Source organism: Caloenas nicobarica, chromosome 1 (genome assembly GCF_036013445.1).
Source record: "Caloenas nicobarica isolate bCalNic1 chromosome 1, bCalNic1.hap1, whole genome shotgun sequence".
Taxonomy (NCBI): Eukaryota; Metazoa; Chordata; class Aves; order Columbiformes; family Columbidae; genus Caloenas; species Caloenas nicobarica.
The window spans coordinates 201,146,775-201,168,766 of NC_088245.1; the positions used below are offsets into that span (position 1 = coordinate 201,146,775).

General features: G+C 36.9%; 1 protein-coding gene across 1 annotated transcript in view; it reads left to right on the plus strand.

Annotated features, from left to right (window-relative positions):
- The window catches only part of PGR (progesterone receptor), a 36,161-nt gene extending 20,275 nt beyond the window's left edge, over window positions 1-15,886 (plus strand). Inside the window, exons 4-8 of the mRNA XM_065632177.1 lie at window positions 2,947-3,249; window positions 4,612-4,756; window positions 8,084-8,214; window positions 13,260-13,417; window positions 15,731-15,886. Coding sequence (XP_065488249.1) covers window positions 2,947-3,249; window positions 4,612-4,756; window positions 8,084-8,214; window positions 13,260-13,417; window positions 15,731-15,886 — 893 coding nt within the window. The remainder of the gene's footprint in view (window positions 1-2,946; window positions 3,250-4,611; window positions 4,757-8,083; window positions 8,215-13,259; window positions 13,418-15,730) is intronic.
- Window positions 15,887-21,992: the final 6,106 nt, after the last annotated feature.

Sequence of the window (21,992 nt, forward strand, 5' to 3'; positions counted from 1 at the left end):
GTAGGTAGGTAACAAGTTGCTTTACTGGTGGCTGTTAAGCAACATAATTAGAAATAAACATATAAGCAATTCTGCAAGCCAGTGTGACATTAATTCTGGTACATTTAATCACTTGGAAACATGGCTACTTATTAACTGCTAACATTTCCGTGTGATAAGCTGTCTGTTTGGTTTCTTTCTTTACTTGTTCTCTGAACTGTAAAAGTATCTGAAGCTATTATTTCAGAAAATACCTGAAATCATTATTTATGAACTATCAAATGCATTGTTCCTTCTGTTTTCCTTCATGACTGAACAATAGTTAGTGGGAAATTCCCAGCATGTTTAGGACTATGTATAGCTCTGTTATGATAGGAATTGGCTCTAGGTCTCTTGTCATAATATATTGTCTATTCTTTCGGGTTTGGTTTTTTTTTTTTGGTTCAGCTGTAACATAAGGTGTAAGCTTGTGTTTTGTTCTTTACTAAAGAGTCACTAATCAGAAATATTTGTATTCTTACCACAATTGACAAAATGAGCATAAGATTTTTTGAGTACTTAATACTAATTAAGCTCACAGTTAAGTGAGTATGAGGATGACTCCTGACTTCACTGGATAAGTATAACTGAAGACCCCATCACTCATATTTATACTATCAATAAAGTGTCTTTCTTGAAATTTTGTTTAGTATACTCCCTTTGGATTTTAAATACTGTCTTAATTTAAATTGAAGTTTTGCATTTTTGTGTACAAATTACTTTTTTGTGTGTGGAATGCATAAACATGCATATTTATGATGGAATAACACAAATTATTAGATTTTAAAAGCCCATTGTTGCTTTTTAGATTGTGTTCATCTGCTTGATCTTGTCTAGTTCACAAACAAGAGGATTGATTCTGCTTCCAGTTATACCAGTCCTCATCAAGAATAATTAATTTAAGTAACAGAATTTGCTCTGTTTAAAATAAAATCACATAAGAAATCTTTTAATGTTTGATGTATTAATTTTGTGTAAAGTTATACTACCTGTGTACTAATGAATGTTTTGAAAAGGTCAGTTTAATTCTCTGAAGTGTACATCCTAGATCTTCCAAAATGGAGACACTGGATTTTCATAAAATTCGCCCTCTTGTATGATATGGGAGCATCAGAAGAAAATGGAATAGACATGTTCCTAAGCCATTTTTGTTGAACCTTTCTATTTTAGTGTGTAGTTTGGAAGGCTGGAGCTTTCCAAGGAGGAAGGTAATAGATAAGTCTGACTATGCTGTAGTAAATAGCTGTGAATGAATTCAGAGCATGTGCAGTTCCCTACCCCAGTGTCCAGGGGCCTCTTTGGTGCACTGGTTGCATTCTGACAGCGCAGCACTACTTTTAACTAAAATAAAGTCAGTAAGAGATGGAAAAGTCTTTGTCCCCTTCCTTTGGGATGTGGTAAGTTCCCTTGTCTAATCTTTCACTTGTAAATAAAAGTACAGTTTTTCAAAAGGCAATTTGATATGCATGTTATAAACTGGATTTTAAATCAACCACATGGATGCCTACTATTAGGCTTCTATTACCTTTCACCTCCTCTACTTTTAGAGTGCTTTTTGCATATTGCCATTTCATAATGCAGTTTCTCAGTGGTTCAGCAGTTTGATAGGCGTGGATTTTCTTTTCATCTGATGAAATTCGGTGCATCTCTTTTTCTACTATTGTTAAAGGATGCAACACCTCAACAAGTGAAAATATGCACGTGATTTCTGTTGGGGTTTTTTTGAGCAAACCCTTCCCCGTCCTTATTATTTTCTTTAAGGTCGAAACTGTAAACTTTGTATTTTTCTTCATTAGCAAAATGGTTTACCTTTTTTTTTTTTTGTGCCATCATCCTGCATCTCTCTTACAGTCCCACATTCGTCTACCATAAGACCATAAGTATCAGTATCTTTATTGGCTTTTTTATTTGTTGCGACACCCTTTTTTCACTAAGCTAAACTTGTTTCGCAAAACTAATTATCTAACACGGTTTTCATCACCTTTGAGAGTCTATTTAAAGTGAATGTGTTCCATGCAGCCACCTCTATGCGGATTTCTCTTTTTATTAAAACTAGTAAAATGACAATATCTAACTGAGGGTTATTGTCTTTGAACCCCTGAGGTTTGATTTGCTAGGTCTATGTGTTGCACTGCCAGACGGTTGCCATGAAAGAAGTTTGCAGAGTTGCAACCTAGAGCTCTGTGTGTTTGCACAGCCACAGCAGACATAGAACTTGTGCTTATTTTGGGAAAGCATTTCAACTATTTTTTTTTAGTTAGTGTTCTTCAAACCACTGCAGTATGGAAATAAGAATTGCAAATACTGAGAAACATAAATTATCCTTTAGAAAGTGAAGAGTTTTGTAAGTGTTGATGTTTGGTTTTACAGTATTTCCGGCTTTTCACTCATCACCTGAATTCTGTTTTCTTTCTGGTAAGCAGAAGGAAAACTTTACAGATCATCAAAACAGAATTTAGCTGTGAGACTGAAATGCCTTTATGGAACTGGAGGAGGGGAATTTCTATGTGCAGTAATTAATTACTAGCATTTTGTTTCTGAATATTAGGGAGAAAAAAGAAACAGTATCCTTAATTACCATTGAATAGAAACTGAATTGTAGAGCCAGCTGGCTCAGCTGTCGGCATATGATAGAACAGTGGGAACTGAACCAGAAAGCACTTTGAGGTTACTGTAACCTAGAATTCATAGCAATAATTTTAATGGGTGGGTTCTATTCATCTCTTAGTGAAAGGAGGAGGATATGGAGGGAGAAACTCTTAAAAATTTTCCATTATTATTAATTATATAAAAAGTCAAAAAAAGGACAACTTATTCAGAAGACAGTTCTAATTTCCTTGTATACATGAAAGTGTAATTCAGAGCTACTGGAAAATATTAGTGTTTCTGGTTAATTCTTTTTAACAGATCAACAATTTTCTTTTTCAGGTCGAAAATTCAAAAAGTTTAACAAAATTAAGGTTGTGAGGACATTAGATGTTGCACTCCAGCAGCCAGCAACCCTTCAAGATGAAAGCCAATCTCTAACCCAAAGGCTGTCCTTTTCTCCAAATCAAGAAATACAGTTTGTTCCCCCAATGATAAGTGTTCTACGAGGCATTGAGCCTGAAGTTGTCTATGCTGGTTATGACAATACAAAACCTGAAACACCAAGTTCCTTGCTGACCAGTCTAAATCATCTTTGTGAGAGGCAACTTCTTTGTGTAGTGAAATGGTCGAAATTGCTACCAGGTAATAGCACTTCTTATGTGTAGTGAATTAGTTAAGCAAATACATCATAGGACGAGCAGTCAAAAGAGAATATTATTGTCTGCCTGTTAATTATTTCTTAACAAATTCTAAAATGATTAAGCTTCCACTTCATCAGATAATATATGCACCAATCAAATACATTTGAATAGGAGGGTGCTCTGGGAGGAATGCATCTGAATGTTTAAACTCACTCCAAAAAAACCCGGAAACCCAAAGAGTTCCTGCATATGATTGTTATAGCAGCTGTTCCCCACTAACCCCTCAACTCTATTTTTCAGTCTTTTAGCATAAAGAAGTGTTTATATTTCTGTGTATTCTTTGTTCTTATGAAAATGAATTTTTGAAAGCAACAAATTGCAATAAATAGTACCAGTTAGGACTAAGCAGCTCACAAGTAGACTGGTAATGAGAAGTAACTGAATTTACAAAGAGTCAAGACCGGGTTCCAAAAAAAGTCCATGTCATGTATGTACATCCACTGTATGGTTATAGGGGCCTGATCCTGGGACATATAAAAATCAATATACTGACAAGAAAGCCTGGAAATACAGTTTCATGTGAGCTCTGTTTGACACTTCGCTGCTGCAGGAAAGGGCAGTCCCTATCACTGCCCTTCGCCATTGCAGCTTGTGCTGTCAGACCTCTTGTTGAACTGATTCATCTCCTTAAGTGAGAAGAAAACAAACTTTTTTTTTTTACTCTCTGTAGTTTTCTGATGGCTTCATGAGCTGAACCAGTTCACTGAGGGGTGGCATGAATGCCAGAGCTTGCTTGAAGGAGGTAACAGGACAGGTAATGCAGAGCAGGACCACTGCTTTCAGTGGCAGGAAGCTGATAGATTGACTCAGATACTTCATAGCAATCTCTGAAGTTCAAAGAGCAAAAGTTATCAAAGGCAAACACACAAATGAATCCCCTTTAGTTAAGTGCAAGAAATATATTAATATGTGGATGTTTATTTTATTACATCTGTATCTCTTGTTAAGTCCAAGCTTTCTCTATTAAATAAGAGTTGGTTACAGTGATCATGTTACAAACTGTCATATTTTTACCAAAGGAGAATGAAATCCATTCCTACTTACTGAAATAGTCACTTCTGACTGCTAAAATTAATTTTGGCTTGATCATTCCAAAATATTGGATCAGAACAAAAAGGCAAGAGATTAACTATCAAGGTGAGGTAGTCAGTTATTACACAAACTTCACAAATTTCATCCCCAAAAGCACTTGTCTTTCTAGGTGTTCTTAGTTTATAGCTCAAAGTTGTAATCTCAGAATACCTCCTCAACTGTTGTCTGAATTAGAATTATTAAGTATTTTAACTTTTAATGTCATTTTCAGGATTTCGAAATTTACATATTGATGATCAGATAACCCTCATCCAGTATTCCTGGATGAGTCTAATGGTTTTTGCGATGGGATGGAGATCATACAAACATGTCAGTGGTCAGATGTTATATTTTGCACCAGATCTGATTCTAAATGAGTAAGTAGACTCTGCTGTTGCATAATATTAATGACATTTTGAACTTACTTTTGTCAACGAGGATGCATCTTTGTTGAGGCCAATGTTTCATTCATTACTTGTTCTTTTTCATAATTAACAGCAGATGAAAGTCCTCTGATCATGTTAAAATTCAGTAACTGTGGGAAAGGTTTATTATGTTGACATAGCCAAACAAAAGGAGTTTAAATAATACTTTTATTAACTAAGGAAAAAATAAAATTAAAAAATGCTGTCAGATTTACCTGAATTCATCTGAATAAGATGTGAGTTTATGATTTAACAAATGGAATTAAGTGGGATTTTCTTTGGTCATTGTTTGGGTGGGTTTTGTCAACTGTATGTAGTCTAGGATACTCAGTTTTGACAATTTCTGATAAAACTCTGCTTTTCCAAAGTACGTTTCTTGTCTGGAAATTGTAATAATTTAGCAAGAAGAAATTTTAATATCGAGGATAAAACATATGAGACTGCTCTTTTCTGGTTTTGGGGAGAGGTCATTGGCTTAGATTTTCCTTCACTATGCCAATGAATTCAGATATTCTTCATTTCAGCCTTTGTTAGTTTTTCAGCTCTGCAAATTAATATTACCAAAGCTGTAATTTTAGGTACTTTGGGTATAATACATGTGAGGTTTCCAGGAATAGTAAAACATAATTTAATCTCCCTATTTATTTTTCCTGAATACATTTTTCTTAGTTATTTTTCCTCTAAATCCTAAAAGAACTACTATGAAGTGAGATGAAAGTTAAACATGTTTTCTTGTAAGATATACCTGTTTAAGGATCAAGAGGTGGATGTACAGATGATCCATCCACCTGAATTTAAAACCGATAGACATGCAGGTTCTTGCCAGTGAAGTTCTTCATAGAAATTATTCAGTGGAGCTGGCCCTGTAGCTCCTGACCTTTCCTCTTCCAAATGACTGTAAATCACTGTGAGGTTATAGAGTAATAAATTCTTTCCTCTCCCATGTGTATTAATTATGCTGTACAAATTGAAATACTTTGAAGGGATGAGATTGAGAGAATTTCTGACTGTATTCTGTGCCAGCAGAGTCTGTGATTTTTCTCCTGCTTACATTCAGAAGAAACAGAGTGAAGTGGCTTTAGGCAGTAATGTCGTGTCTTGGAGTATTATTCTGTGTGTGGACCACTGCTGCCACCTTTTGAAGACTTTGTTCGAGACTAGGGTTGAGATTTGTGAACCCTGATTATAATCCCTCAGAGACAGCTTCTTGTTTGTAGCTCAAGACCATCTACATTGAGAAGGAGGTGGGCTGGCAACATGCCCTTCTCTTAGTTGTAGAACCAAGAACATCAGGGTCATATTAGAAGCATTATAAACAAAGGTTTAGATATCGAAAGTAACGAGTACACTAAGTCATAGCTGCAACTATTTATTGGGAAATAAATTCACTTTTAGATCCGTAAAACATAAGCAACTTCCTTGTCTATGGTGATGTTTAAGATTGTACTTTCACGATCACTTTAAGCAAAGGTAACTGCTGAACACAGCCAAAAAAGTCAACTCCACCTGCCTCCCTGCCTTGTCATGTATCTCCGTGATTTCACTTAACAGCTCAAACACTATCTGGTTGCACTGTCAAGCAGATAGGGAAATGATATGCTTGAGAAATACCACAGAAAAAGCCTCTAGTAGATGAGGATGATCCCTGACCTGACTCACCACGTGGACGTGCAGGCACTGATGCCGGAATAGCAGGGGTGAATATCTGGAGGTGCAAAGGGAGAATGGAAAGGCCTTCTACAGGGGCAACACACACTTGAGTTGTTTCAAAATGACCGTGAAACCACAATCCAAAGATTGTTTCACAGCCAATCTGTCATTTGGCAAACTGAGTTGTAGTGCTCCTTGGGAATGGCTTGTTTGGTACCATCGATTTCAGACCAAGAAAGAAGTGTTAATTGGACAATGATTTCAAGAATTAGTATTAAAACCTTACAAGGATTTACTATTGCTTATACTTTACAGTGTCTGAAAACATGACTAAGAACAGCATTTAAGCATACCCTGACAGAGACTACCAGAAAGGAATAAGTAGGGAGATTTAAAGTAGCTACAGAAGTAGCCAGTACTTTCAGACATAACAGATTAAATTTTTGTGTTTAAGTCATTTAAAAGCTGATGTGAGACATCAGATGTTGAACAAAGCTGAAATAATTTGCATTTGAGATAAGAATAACGCTTAATATGATAGAAGAAAAAGGTGCATTGAGAAAAGTCTTTTATTCATGGAAAATATCTTCTGTTTTCATTGTTGATGGTAGTATCTGCAATCATGTTGGAACACTGATCTGAACTTTGTAAGGGGGATGGGCAAAATTTAATCCTGTTGTTGTACCGAATTCATCTGGATGAGGATGCCTCTTTGTAAAATCAGCCAGTGTTACTGGGTCTTCATCTTAATGTACAATGAATTCAGTTTCGTTTACAAAATTTAAAATGCTACAATTGCAGTAATTCCAGTTGAAAACTGCCTTTCCAATAAATATATGCAATAAAATAGTATACCAAAATCTCAAAAAGAAAAGTAAGTTTGAAATGCTGCAAAAAACTACACAGTTTTGTATATTTCCTTGTGTGATTTGCACAATTTAGTTCTACAGGAGTTTAGATAAGGCTGTATTATTTAAGTTTACTTAAATACTTTTTGTATATATTTACATTTAACATTTTAAACTGTTTCTTTAATGGCATAAAATGCTGCAAAGTAATATTATTGCTGTTAGCAGTACAATGTTAGATAGAATGTATTTTGATGCAGACATTTTTGCAAAACCTAAGGACAAGTTTGCTGTAAACTTTCATGTTTATCTTCAATTTTATGCTTTGAAATCTTTTCAGAGAATGTAAAAATCTATTAACCTCTAAAAGAAAAAAAAAGGTACTTCGTATTAATTATTAGGATGTTTTTAATTAATAAAAAGCCTTTTTTTGGTGGTTATCATTCAGCTTTGATAGTTTCCAAGGTTTCTGGGTTTTGTTGTTTTGTTTGTTTGGTTTTTGTTTTGTTTTGACTTTGGGTTTTGGGTTTTGTTTTTTTTTTTTTCTGGGCGGCAGTAACAGATTGAACATGCAAAATAACAGCACATTCATTAGGATTAAAAAAACTAGTCTAGGTACAAAAAGGTCAGCAGATCGTTTGTGTGTGTAACCGCTTTACTTTCTGTAATGTGGTAATTCAAATGCTAACAAGACATTTCCTTCAAGCAACTAGTACCAGAGCCATTCCTTTTCTTTATTTTCATGGGGTTTATTTTTTTTTTTACCTTTTCTGGGTGTAAGACAGAGGATGAAAGAATCATCGTTCTATTCCCTGTGCCTGTCCATGTGGCAACTCCCACAGGAATTTGTCAGACTTCAAGTCAGCCAAGAAGAGTTCCTGTGTATGAAAGCACTGTTACTTCTCAACACAAGTAGGTTCTTCTATTTCTTTGTAACATATCATTAGTAAAAGCATTTTGAAACATGTTGTTTGACTTGACGAATGCTAAGCTACCTGGCTTAACAAATGGGAACTTCTATATAAGGAATGTTAGCATTCCAAGATCTAAAAATATTTTTTCTAGTGTTTATAAGGAACAAATAATTTGCAATTCTTAGTTGGTTTTATTCTGTATAAAGGCACTGGCATAATGTTGGATCCCTTTTGATATATTGCTATACTGCATTACACATTTTAAAATAGAGTTTGTAGAATTTTTGTATGGAAGCTCTTCAGCTTAAATGACTCTGCACAGATAAAAAAACCACTTACAAGCATTGAAAATATATTTAAAAATATTTAATAAATTGTCAGGACTGAGGGCTTTATCTTGGCCAAGAACTTAAAGCATGATTACGCAAAAGAATTGGGGAGGTGCACATGGCAAACAATACTAACATTTATTCAACATTTGTAGTTATAAATACGCCAAGTTTAGCACAGATGTAAACAAATGGAAATGCTTTTCTTTGGTTTGTGGTCACTTTTAATCATACATATCTTTTAAAGAATCCAGGATACAGCTGGATTTCACTTTAAATGGGAAATGTGGCTGTTGATGAAGTTATTTTCCAAAACTAAAATATTAAAATGTACATGTGCTGAGGCCATAATTGTTAGTTATGAATCCTCAAATAGGAAGTTTTAAAACAGTACAGGTACCACTAGAAATGAGAATAAGCAGCTCAGAGAAATATAATTGGAAGAATGTTGAAGTTTGTTTCTCTACACACAGAGTCAGAGATGTGGAAACCCTGCATAACCAGCTTGTTGGTTGTACAAAGTTTCAGTAAAAGATAACGAACTGAATTTTATTCCTTCTCAAGCTGTACTTGGCCAGTGTTTGCATAAGCTCATGCTTAAAAAAAAAACAGATCATAAGCAGTAAAGATTGAATTTACCTCATATGAACATAAAAATTACTAAACTAGTAGCAAAATACCATACACTCTGCTAATGTTGCTTTGCTGGAATTCACACGTATTCCTATTTAAAATTTTTCCACCTTGTTTTCATCACAAAATGAATTCCCTTGTCTATCTGAATCTTAGAGGGAGATTCTAAACGTCTGTGAAATTTAGATACATTTATATTGTATATATTCTGTATATCTATGTATGTATGTATACATGTATATATATGTATATATATTCTGGCTGTATATATTCTGTGTATATATTCTGCCTCTCCATTTCTGTCCCACAAAGTTCAAATTCAAAAAATATTGCAATGGTCCAATCCCTCTCATTTAGGAGTGCATCAGTTTAACAGTATTTATCCAGCTACTATTCTTTATCAACTGCATTGCCCTCAGAAACTCATTTTTAAGATTATATGTTTATAGACATACAAGAAATGAGGTTTTTTTAAAAAAAAGAAAGTACTTCTAGCTGTGCTGATGAGTATTGCTTTTTGTTCTCTCCTGCACTTATTGTCTTATAGGAAAAAACACTTTGTCAGATCTTTGGGAAAAGGAAAACATATAACCGTTGTTGCTGTGACATTTATTAGACATTTGCTACTGTATAAATATAATTCCACAAAACTGTTTTAAAAAAAAATATAACCTCATTTTCGTTATAAGTTGTTTTTTAAGAGTACTTTTATTTTAGTCATGGTATTCACCTTAATCTTCAAATGTGCAAGTATGGCCGTTTTGAGCTTTCACAGACTAAATCAAGTCCCAGCTTTTAGTCTGTCATTCTGTCTCATGTTTGATTTATTGTTTAGATGAACTGGTTTTTACTTTTTATATAATTTTGAAGAACCAATAATTTGTGTTAAACATAACTAAATGTCAGTCTCAATAAATTTCTGATTCTGTGTAGAAACCCCAGCTTAAGTATTAACACTATTTTTGATTTTACAGCTTTTCCATTGAGTTTGCTGTGCCTTAGACTATTTTTATTTATACTGTACTTCTGACAGTTTTAAAGCTGTCTTGAAAACAGAATTAGTCTTTGCAAAAAGGAAGCCAACATTTTTATTTTCCGCATTTCTTCCAATTTTAAGGTCCTTATTTACTATATGTAATTTTCTGTGTTGTAGTAGTGCTCCAAAACTTCTAAATAAGTCTCCATCTTGCAGAGGCCATACATCTAGGAACTAATACTGTGAATAGTTCAGAAACACTATGATTTAAGAAAGTAGAGCTATGCCCAAAAAAAAGAGAGAAAAAAACATATAGCAAGTTCAGTTCTAGCTCTAACACTTTCCAGACTTTTTGATTTAGAGGAATTGCAAAATCTTATTGCATAAGATTTTGGCTGGGCTCTTGCCACTGAATAAAAGCATCCACATTCTTTACATATGTTCGGAGGCAAGGAACGTTTGAGCTACCTGTGTTTAAATTGAATTTATGCATGTAAGACGTACTTCTTCACTCAAATAAATAGCTTAGTGGAACCTTTCGTAATTAGACAGGACTGTGACTGTGCTTTTGCAGAATTCTAGGGAAACAGGCCATGAATTGCTGGAAGAGATCTTTTAACTTAATTCACAAGTGAAATGGAAGGACTTAACTGCTGGTTTAGAGACGTAAGTCAAGGATAGCATCCACCTAACTCTAAATTCCATGAGAATGTCACTTTATAAGCAAAAAAGATTTCATAGATGTCTGTAATTCTGCTATTAGACATACCCAGAACCATCCAGGCTTTGAAAATTAAGCTATTCTTTTTCCGTGCCATAACTTTTCCCCACTGTGACTATTCCTGCTTGTGAGTATTATTTCTAAGCACGTTGCGTTCTCCACAAAACTGAACTTTTCCATTCAGACCCTCGCTGCAGATGTGACAGGCACACTTTCAGATGCCTCCTTTGTCTGCCTGGACATGGGAGGCTGTACAGAGTCAAACCAAGGCTCCACCTTGTCCAGCATTTTATCTCCCTCGGTTGCCAAAATAAATCTAACATGTCATCCCTAAAAGCTGGACTATTGTTAAATATGGTGTTATGAATGTACTTTCTGTGGAAGCAGTCAGAATTTCTATTCTCTATTTTTAGCTTTGTTTGAATTCCATATTAGTTGGTAGTCAGACCCTGACTTCCATAGCCCAGCTCTGTGCTTAGACACTTGTCTTTAAAGTAAACTTACGATTTTCTGTATATGTGTCTCCCTCCTTCCCCCAGACATTCAGTACTTGTCTGAGGAGACAGTGAGCAAGAACAGCCTTAGCAAACAGGATCATTTCCTCTTTTGGGCAATCTCCTACAAAATAGGAGCCTTCTGCTTAACTCAGGTAGAGTGGAGATTTGAACTTCTGCCTTCTCAGCTCTCTTTGGGTTCAAAGTGAGGGAAATGTAGTTTTAATATGTTTGCCTGAAGTGTCTCCTTTGCCCTTACGTTCTTTTGAGGAACCAGACATGACTTAGACCACAGGGTTTCTGATCTGTAGATGGGGAGCAGTGCTTATCTCAGTGCAGGGTTTGCTACCTAATTCTCTTGCAAGGAATGGGTTTAGGTCCAACCCCTGTGCAGCTGTCTGCTTTTTAGGTGGTTTCTCTTTTAAGAATTCCATTCCTAGGTATCTAACAATACAATGCATTGTGCGGAGTGTCAGTACAGGGATTTATTTACGTTTTAATTCCAGAAAGTGACAAATCACCTGAGAGTTAGGTGTTATTGATTGAATAAGTCAATGTCATGATGAACCAAGCTTCTTTTTTTTTTTTAAATAGATTCAAATGAAATCTACTGTGGCCTGATATTAGTTATGGTCTGATACCAGAGTGAAGATGTACTAGATACCTAGATAACTAGCAGATGATTTATTTAACTGTGTGAGCTAGTCCCCGTGACATTCTTTTAGAATCTGTGGAGAAAAATAAGCCTCTCTACAGCATAATTCTTCTCTTTCTAAAGCTACTTCTAAAACAGTGAACATGTTTTGTGCCCAAGACTTGCCTGATTTTTTCCCACTACCACTGCAGCAAGCTGTGGTAACTAGCTTGGATGGAGCTGCCTATACTAGAAAGTGTCTGAAGTTCGATGAAGTGAATCCTTCCCCTCATGCTTACTGTCAGAATACGAAATGTTAAGTGTGACGTTGCAGTGTAAAATGTCATTGGCAAGAGAGGAAGGAAAGGGGAATAGATTTAACAAGAAGACAGTGTTTTAATGTATGATTATTACAGCGACACAACAATTTAGATTTGATTGCCAGATGGGAATATTTTTTCATCAAGTTTTTCATTTCTTAGTTGCCTCTGACAACATAAAGTATAAAACTTGTGTATTACACTCTGCCATGTCAAGTGAATGAGAGTCTAGAGCTTACACCTGTTGCCTTACAATGCTACCAACACTTACCATCAGTGATCAAATATGGTGTCATCACTAGCGGTTGCTAGCAGGTTCATTTCTCAATGTTCTCTCTGTGTCCTCACTTTGGTCCTTGTGACTGACCATCAAGAGGGAGTTCAACCATTTACTCCTCGCTGTTAATTTCTCTAAAAAGCTGTCCACATTTAAGCCTCTGATAGTGCATCTATGCTAAGTGAAATAGGTCCAAACAGGAAGCCTGAGCCCTGGATGCTTCGCTGTCTGTGCTACTTACGAGTTGTCAGTTCATTCCTTGACTCGATTTTGAGCCACCCCAGCTAGGTCTCTCCCAGATCAATGTGCTATGAAGAGGGCTGACCCTCAGCACTCTAAATACGAGCCAGTCCATAACATCTTTCCTCAAGGACAGGAGTGGTTCTTTTGGCCATCTTAATTTCAGCGAACAGGCATAGCTGAAGCTTAACGCTACTTATAGACATCAGCAGGTTGCCCAATTAACTGGTTGTTGCTTGTATATCCCTTTAACTAATTGTATCACTGTTTCTGGAGTAACTGTTGAACGGGAAGAAGCACCTCGCATATAATAATGAATTGCACTGCACAGCGTGAAATATTATGAATTGTTCTTGTACTTTAAATTTCTCTCATTGCCTTCAGAATAAATTGCAACGCAAGTGTGACTTTCTTTTTAGTTCCTTTGGAAGGTCTAAGAAGTCAAAGCCAATTTGATGAGATGAGAACGAGTTACATTAGAGAACTGGTGAAGGCAATAGGTTTGCGCCAGAAAGGTGTTGTGGCCAACTCACAGCGCTTCTATCAACTTACAAAGCTGATGGATTCCATGCATGATGTAAGTTTCCTCGTTAATGTGTTTTGCTTATTGTGTAGGAACTAGTGTTTCTTAAACGTAATTTTATGGAAAGTAGCTAGTCAACAATTCTAAACAACAAAAGAAAAAACCTCTACATTTTTCCTTTAGTGTGTATATTTGTATGAATAGATAGCTGTATATTCAACATCAATACATACATTATGTATTATATAGTATACAAGATTTAAGTATTTGAGAAACATGCATTTGAATGCTACCATTTTGTTTCATTATTTCTATAACGTAACTAGTACAATTATGGTTTTTGGTAGGGGGCAGCATGTGTGTGTGCGTGTGTATACAGGTTCATGAAAATATTTAAATAATGCAAAGAATAGGCTATTCAAGTTGCAAAGTCAGGCTACTGAGAATTAAGGAAAGACAACCAAGATTTGTTTCGCAACCTTGGTTCAACTACTTTTATGTGTATGTTCTATGCCATTTTTTCAGTATCTGTCTATATTTGGGAACTGAGTAGTTGTTGAGAACCCTAGTGGTGGTATCATAGAGATTCAGAAGTGTCTCTAAAGATGTGGCTGAATCGTTTCCACATCTCTGAGATTCCAGCAGGTATCCTATTGGCTTAATATCCATTAAAACTGAGGAATGACATTTTGTATAAACCTTTACCAGCATGAATGTTGTTTTGTAATGGCTCATGTATCTCAGCAGGAGGGGCAGAGAGCAGAGAAAGCAGAGGAACAGGGCCAGAGCTGAGAGTTTAAGCAAGTGCTGAGGGAGCGGCACTAAGGTACTTCAGGAAAAGCATTTCTGAGTTCCGTGCTGGTTGTGAGGGGCTCGCAGAGAGTTCAGGGAAAGGTGGGGTTTTTGCATGTTTCTATTCTTCTGTACTTGGCAAATCTGCATTTTATTTTAATCATTTGAGAATAAATTCATTTGTTAATCAAAAAGCTCTCATTGTCACTAATTCTTCCTTCTGTTGGGAGGAAAAAAAAAAAAACTATGAAGAGCTCATTTATGGGAGTTAAGAGAGGAAACAATTTTGATAATTATGAGGTTCACCAGGTGGTCTGGAGTCTTTTGATCCAATGCACAAACCTCTCCATCAGCTTCTGCCATCCACAGAAGCCGTATCCACAATTTGGCTATTACAATGTCTCAGATACCAGCAAAAGGGGAATGAGACAAGTACAGAAAGCATTTTTACAGGTGAGGGCAAAGAGTACAAAAGTCTGAAGGGAGGATATGGAGCTTAACTTTAAGTATTTGCTGGTAGTCAGACTGCAGTCGTCACTCAGGACCGTGAGTTCTGAACCTCTTTCCCTGGAGTTCAGTTACCTTTGACTTGCAAAAACAAGTCCTGGTCAGTGAACTCCTCACAGCAGCCCTGTGCTCAAGGAACCTATTTGGAATGGTCTTGCTTGGGAAAAAAAGGTCTTGCCTTACCTGTAGTAATAATTTGTGTCACAGTATCCACAGGAAAACTCTTCTGAGTACTGGGCTGGACAGTCAATCTCTTCATTTCAAATACTTAAACAAAGAAAAATAGCCTGAGGGAAGTGAGTGAGGCTTGCTGCGAAATATCCTGCAAAGTGATGGTCAGAGGAGTGTTTGGTCCATAGAGTGTTTTAGTTCAAGTCCCTGTTTCAGCTCAGGCTGATATAGTGATGGGGGATACAAGGAAAAGATAAATCACATTAGAGAGACTGTGTGTTGTTAAAGCCTAGGGTAGCAGAAATAGTGTGGTATTTGACAACATAAAGGTCACAGGTCTTAAAGGAAAACTTGTAATTGGAACTTCTCAGAGAAGATAAAAGAGGTGAAAGAGTCACATACATTGAGCAGCTGCTTTCAAGGGACGAGTGCCTACGGAGTTTAATGTTTGCGGTATACCCAGGCATGATCATCATCAGAACCATGGAAAAGCTGACAAGGAAACAGCACATGCTGTCCTCAGAGCAATGTGTGAATAGCATGTGGTAACCAAGGCATGGAGACAAGGGTTGAACAGGAGGATAAAATGAAAGACCGAATAGTTGTTCAGTAAGTGCCTTTGCTCATGGCGCATATCATGAGTGAGGATAGTAACACTTTATGATATCAGTGAGACACTGTTTTTATATGACATACCACTTAGCTATATTTGTGATTTTCTGGCATGGGAGGATATTTTGATAGGGAACGACAAGTACCCACATTATTGATTCAGGGAATGACAGAGGAAGGTACATAATGATGTCAGCTGATGGATGTATAAGTGATTGACAGCATGTTTATCTGGCTGCATTACTCTTAGCCTGATTTATCATGTTTGTATTTTATTAAATCCAGCTAGTGAAACAGCTCCATCTCTTCTGTCTGAACACATTTCTTCAGTCCCGTGCACTGAGTGTTGAATTCCCCGAGATGATGTCAGAGGTGATTGCTGCCCAGCTACCCAAGATTCTGGCAGGGATGGTGAAACCTCTTCTGTTTCACAAAAAGTGAAATGTCTTTTCTCTTATCATAGGGATGATTTCTGGGTCATTTTTTTGTTTGTTTATTTTGGTCAAGATTTTTCAATGTCAGGACTTCAGTATATTTGTCATATTTACCCTGCCTACTGCTTTATACTTGTAACATACACAAGTCATTTAAGCTTGATGTACATATTGTGAGTTCCTGATTCCTTAACTGCAAAAATCACAACAGTGGTAAGAAATGTTTTGTAAACTCGGCTAGGTTGCTTTTTAGATATGCTTAAGCATGACAATGAATAGAGTTTTCAGATTTCTAAGAACAGTTATACATTTTTCTTACATGCTCTAAAATTTCTGGTATGACATGGTGTAAACTTTTTACTTTAGTACATTGCGTGCGTGGGTACATGTGGGCATGTGCATAATACAATATTTTGGAGAAATTAAAATAAATAGTGCCCACATATTTTCATGGGTATTTCACTTTTTATTATGTAATCTGCCTCACAGAAATATCCTTTCAAAGTTGGCTGTCTAGAGTTCAGTAGATGTCACTGCAATACCTTCATGAGTGACTGAAGTGCTAGCCACAGAATATACATTCATATTCATATTCTTGTCTGTGCTCATACAGCATGGAAACTCTCAGTTCGGCATCCTGTTCTCTGCGCCATTTGGTGCAGCTCTCCTTCAAAAATGGGAAAGCTTAGGAAAACATCAGTGTGTATTGCACTAGAAGTGATGTGTATGCAAACCAACTCAGCTTTGGTTTTTGTTATTTTCCTTAAAAGTTCAGCACTTATTAAAGCTAAAAATCACTTAGCTATCTTAAATTCATCATCTTTAAAATTCTGTATTTCAGAAGCTTTAAATAGAGATGTTTTCACTGACTACAACTCTTAATAGTCTTAATGTTTTGAATTCCACTGCTGAATACTCAAACGGTCATTAACATCAAATTATAGTGAGATTAAATGCAAAAAGAAATGGAAAATATGACTACAAACATTTTGATACACATCTGGCTCATTTCAGTACTATTTCGCGGAGTTACATATTTTATATTTTAAAGGCATGCCATTATAATTGGGACAACTGTAAAAGAGGAATCGGACTAAATGAGCTTTATACATTCAAGAAGACTGAAACGTTATAATGTGGTGATGTTTGTTCCTTTGATGTGAATATGGAGCAACTCATGGATTTAAGGCAGTAAATCGTTGACATATTCAAACAACAGCGGAACGGATAAAGCACAAGAAGAATGTATTAAAATACCACAAATTTTGCCAGTGACTAAAAATGATTCTCAAATTCTCTAACAACGTAGGAAAGGTACTTTGGTACTTGCTGGCCTTGTGCTTTGGCTCTTCCCCACTCCATGTGGGATGCACCCACCACCTGACAACATAACGTTGATGGTGCAAATACAGACATATCCTTGTCACGTGAACAAAGGCCCGTTGGATGTAAGTTCAGTATCCCAGATTAAATCAGGGTGCCCCTCATTACAAGTATAAGTGATATTACTTGTTCATAAAAATTATGTCCCGATTCTCGAAAAAAATGTCAACAACTGACAACTAAAGGTAGATCTAAAGGTATCTTCTTATTTAGCATTTCCTAAAGCTAAGCAAGAAGAAGCTACATTATGTCTGGGGATAAAAATGTTTTTGAGATTCCCACTTAATTGTCCAAAACTCACTAGAGTTTGTGTGAAGACACAGCTCTAGATGAAACGGTGTAAGCAGACTTTTCTGTTAGTTGACTAGATTCGTCATTTCTATCTGCCCAGAGACAAGCAATTTCTTTCATATTCAATACAGTCTGACTTTTAACTGTGATCCTTAAGGCAATTATGTTTTAATAAATAACACAAAATTCTTTATTTCTACATATGAAGTTTTGTTTTCTTTATTTTTCTTTGTATTTGTATTTAGTAATTGTGAAACTTAGTAAAAACGTCCATTTCGACCATTCTACATTTGTGTAACAACAATATTTTCATGCATTCTTTGGAAATTGAAGCATTGCCACATGATTTACCATTGAATAAACAGACTCTCTATGTTACTGTTTAGATTAAAATTCTAACAGAAACTTCCCACACTAAATAATATTCCTTGACATCCTAATTCTGAAGTTGGAAAATGGAGCAGGCAGTATACTTGCCTTAGCAATGCCCCAGATCAGCCTGCATCTGCCTTTTACTAAATGCCTAAAGTTTGTTCCAAGTGGCTCCCATGTCACCGTGTCCCATAAATACGGCAGATTAGTCTGAAATGCTTTATATTTGCCTCAAAGGCATAAGCAAAAAGGAAAAATAGATGCCTTTTGGGAATAGACCGCAAAGGTTAAAAACATTTTCAAATTTTATTTCTTAAAGATCTTTAGCTGACAGAAAAAAACCCAGAACTTCATGGTCATGATAAATGTGCTACACGAAACAGAACAAGATTGGCTAAATGTCACTGCTATGTGAATTTGAAAGTCCTGCATTCATTACTTGATTGTCTGAAGTTACAAGAAACTGTTTTACTTTGAGAACTTCCAGCCTTGAGCCCAATTTATAAAATTGCCTTGAGTCTCCATTTCGATACCATCATTTGCTCTGGATTACACAGACCCCACGAACAGTGACCAAACCCCATGATCGCTTCCTTGCCTACAGGAATCTCCTGTACTGTGACTTTCCAACACTACAGCAGCGTCCATCAGCAAACTAATTTTTTCTTGGAGTTTTTTAGATAGTACCAGATGTTTTAGTTATCTGTATTTCTCTGCATTAGTATTTGTTTAAATATTAAGGTCTTTTTTGATCTGAGCTTTACAAACCATCCTGTATTGCTTCTCAATACGCTGGACAAGGCATAACAATGCTGGATCTTCTTATGTTGCATTTTGCGTACTAAAAATAAGAGGTTTTGGCAGATGGACTTTTTTGTTTTCCGATGTTTACGATGTGTCTGATGACATTTTAAAGGTATGAGACCTGTTGTACTAACAAAAAGCTTACCATCTTCTGCACATTGCAGACATAACTTTTTGTCTGAGCTGTCATGAAAAGTTCTTTGTCTTACACTAAATAATGCCAGCTATGCCTGAAGCTAAGCCCCTCCTGTTCTGTACAGTTTAGGTATTTTTGACTGCTGGTACTCCAGTGAAGCAAACAAAACCATGGTCAGCCGTTTCCTTTGAGCTCCGCTGTTGTTACTCGGCTTTATAAAGGTGTCGCATTTGTAGTTTTTAAAGACTTTTGCAGGTTGCAGAGCTCGGCTGTGTTTGGAGAGCTGTGACACTGTGGTGCGGAGGAGAGGAGACCTCCAGCCCCGGCAAGCTGTCCTGATCCTTCACACCAAGTTCCTTCACAGTTGTACCTGCTGTGCTCCAAGAAATGCAAAAGGCCAAACGCTTGGCTCGCGTTGTCACAGATCTCAGCTGGATCAACAGTTTTGACCAGCCTGTAGGGAAAGGGGAATGTGGGCTCATCAACACCTCGTCTGTCACAGGGGGAAATGCAGTCTGAGAAACTTTCAGTTGATTTCATGGCGCTTTGGAATGGTCTTGGTGTATGTGTGCACAATAAACTGAAGCTTAGGGATTTTTGAACTCTAGCTGTTCCTTCAGCTGTACTGCAGTTGTGTTTTCTTGGGTCAGATCTACAGTAGAGAAGCTGGGAGTTCTGTTGTTGTTTTCTGACCAGTCAATGCTTCATTAATACCTTAGGTTTTTGGGTTTTTTTTCTTTTAAAGTACAGTAAGATGTCTCTCTCAATTATCTCTATTGGGAAGGTCAGCTGCTTTCCCATGTTCCTATCTGAAACCAAATATTTATCTCCTTTATCAGTGACATATCAGTAGCATGAACAGTATATCTGTAGGGATCCTTCCTTCCCCTGCTCTCCTGCCTGCACAAAACTTAAGCTTGGTTTATCCCCAGAGCAGGAGGGGACGCGGCTGCTCTCCACCCATGCAGTGGTGCAACTCCAAGTACATGTTTCTTGCCTGACAGGCCATTTGTGGCACGCTGACCTTTCTCTCCTTCCGATAAGTCAGTTTTTAGCCACAGAGCCAAGCACCAAAGCCCTCCCAGCTTTCCACAGCTCAAAAGCCTGTGTGCGCCCTGCCAGGCTGGACTGTCAGCATCGTGGGATTTATTGGTTTGTACTGCTTTGTGTCATGATGACCTGACTTGACCAGAGGGTTTGTTTTTAATTTAGCTCTTTTCCTCCTTGGAAGATGAAAAGCAGGCGGGGGGGGGGAAAGTCCTATTTTAGGTGTTTTTTATTTTAAAATTATGAGATTTTTTTTCAATGAATGCTATTAATTTATTAGATTGATGTTATTTACGTGCAGTGTGGTACTGGAGCTTTTCAGATGCTTGGACAGAAACACGCAGTAGAAGATAACTGCGTGGATAATAATAACTAAGTTAAAATTTAGCTGGCTGTTCACCTTAAAGAGAACATAACCCTCAGAAAATAATCTTTCAGTGCTGTTGGAACTAACGCAGTAGTTGCATAACTTCAGTACATGAGCAGAGCTGCTCCCTCGATGTATTTTTTCATTCACATTTAGGCATTTTTTTCCTGGGTTGGGCCCAGAATGCTCTGTACCAGGTATTTACAGAATATAAAGGATGTCAAGGAGTGGTGAGCTTTCTTTTAATTCTAGTTTATCATTTAAAACTGGCAACATTTCAGTTCTTTGCCACTCTGAGCTGTGCTCATTGTAAAAATACCATCACAAGTCTCTTAGCCATAGATCATGTTTTTCTGACCATGAAAACTAAATTACCCTTTCACATCTACAGGTACAATGGTTCCACTAGTTTGGCATTCACGCATTTCAGTGAGGAAGTTCTCACAGTGTCATTTGAGTAGTCTCACTCTATTGCATTTTCCCACAGCTCAATTTGAATATCCACCCAGCCAGTTTAGTACTAAAATCTCTTTTTGCTATATTGAGGAAGAAGAAAGATGTAATTTACAGGAATCCAGAGCTCTGCACAGTGACCTCCATGACTGCGTACTTTCAAACGAGGGATGAAAGGCATCTCGTGGGCATAATAAATATCTTTGCCATCAAGACAGAAGTAACTGGGCAGACCAGTACAAGGACCCTCGTGTTACACAGGTGACACTTCTATGAACATCAGTGTAAGTTGCTCATTCCATATTGCATGTACAGTTTTCACATATGCCTATATACTAGATAAAAATAGAGTAATGCTCTCACATTCCATACCTTGTAGTGTTGGTTTCTGTCCAGTCTGAGACTCTGATGTGCAATGCCTCCAGTTGAGAACAATGTTCTCATCATAGCACTGTTCAAAAATCCTGATTTATTCCAGCGGGTCTGTTGTGGCTGTGTGGAGTTTGAATAAGCAGAGCACCAAACAGACATAAACATGGCATTGTGCCTTCAGAAAGGTGTGTAAATGCTTTTGCTTAGGGTACCTGAGAAAGAAACACCCAATGATCTGCAACCACTATGCAGTTTTAAAAGCCAATTTTATTTCAAAGGAGTGTATGATTATATTATATAGTGCCCGAATAAGGCTGATTGAATACTAAAATTTAATAGGATCCCTAATTCCTTTCCAAAAGCTCCAAGGAGTCATATAATCTTTGAAAACCATAAAGCCATGAACTTTATAAATTCCCTCAAATAGATACATCTATTTAAAAGGCAGTTGACTGCAGCTGTTACCAAATATATATAAATGTATAGTTAAAGCAGTCACTACAAATAGTAGTGTTTCACACAGTACTTTTTCTGACAACTAGGGAACATGGAGCAGGCACAGCTGCCATACATAGTTTAAGATCACAGACATGCAGACACACATACGGAAACAGGCAGATGCTGTGACACCGTCCCTGCGCCCGGCTCCAGACGCTGCCCAAGTGATTGGGTGGATGTGCGGGGTGGACACATTACTATTAGTACATACCCTTTGTATAAATAAATGTATTTATATAAATATCATAATTCACTTCGTGCATCATTATGAATCAAAAGCAGTTTGAGTGAAATGAGTTTTCATCTCTAGCTCAGAGAAGTCGGGATCCCAACTTAAACTGTCAGTGAAGGAATTGAGATGTCAGGCTAGCGGGTGGCAGGCTGTTACAA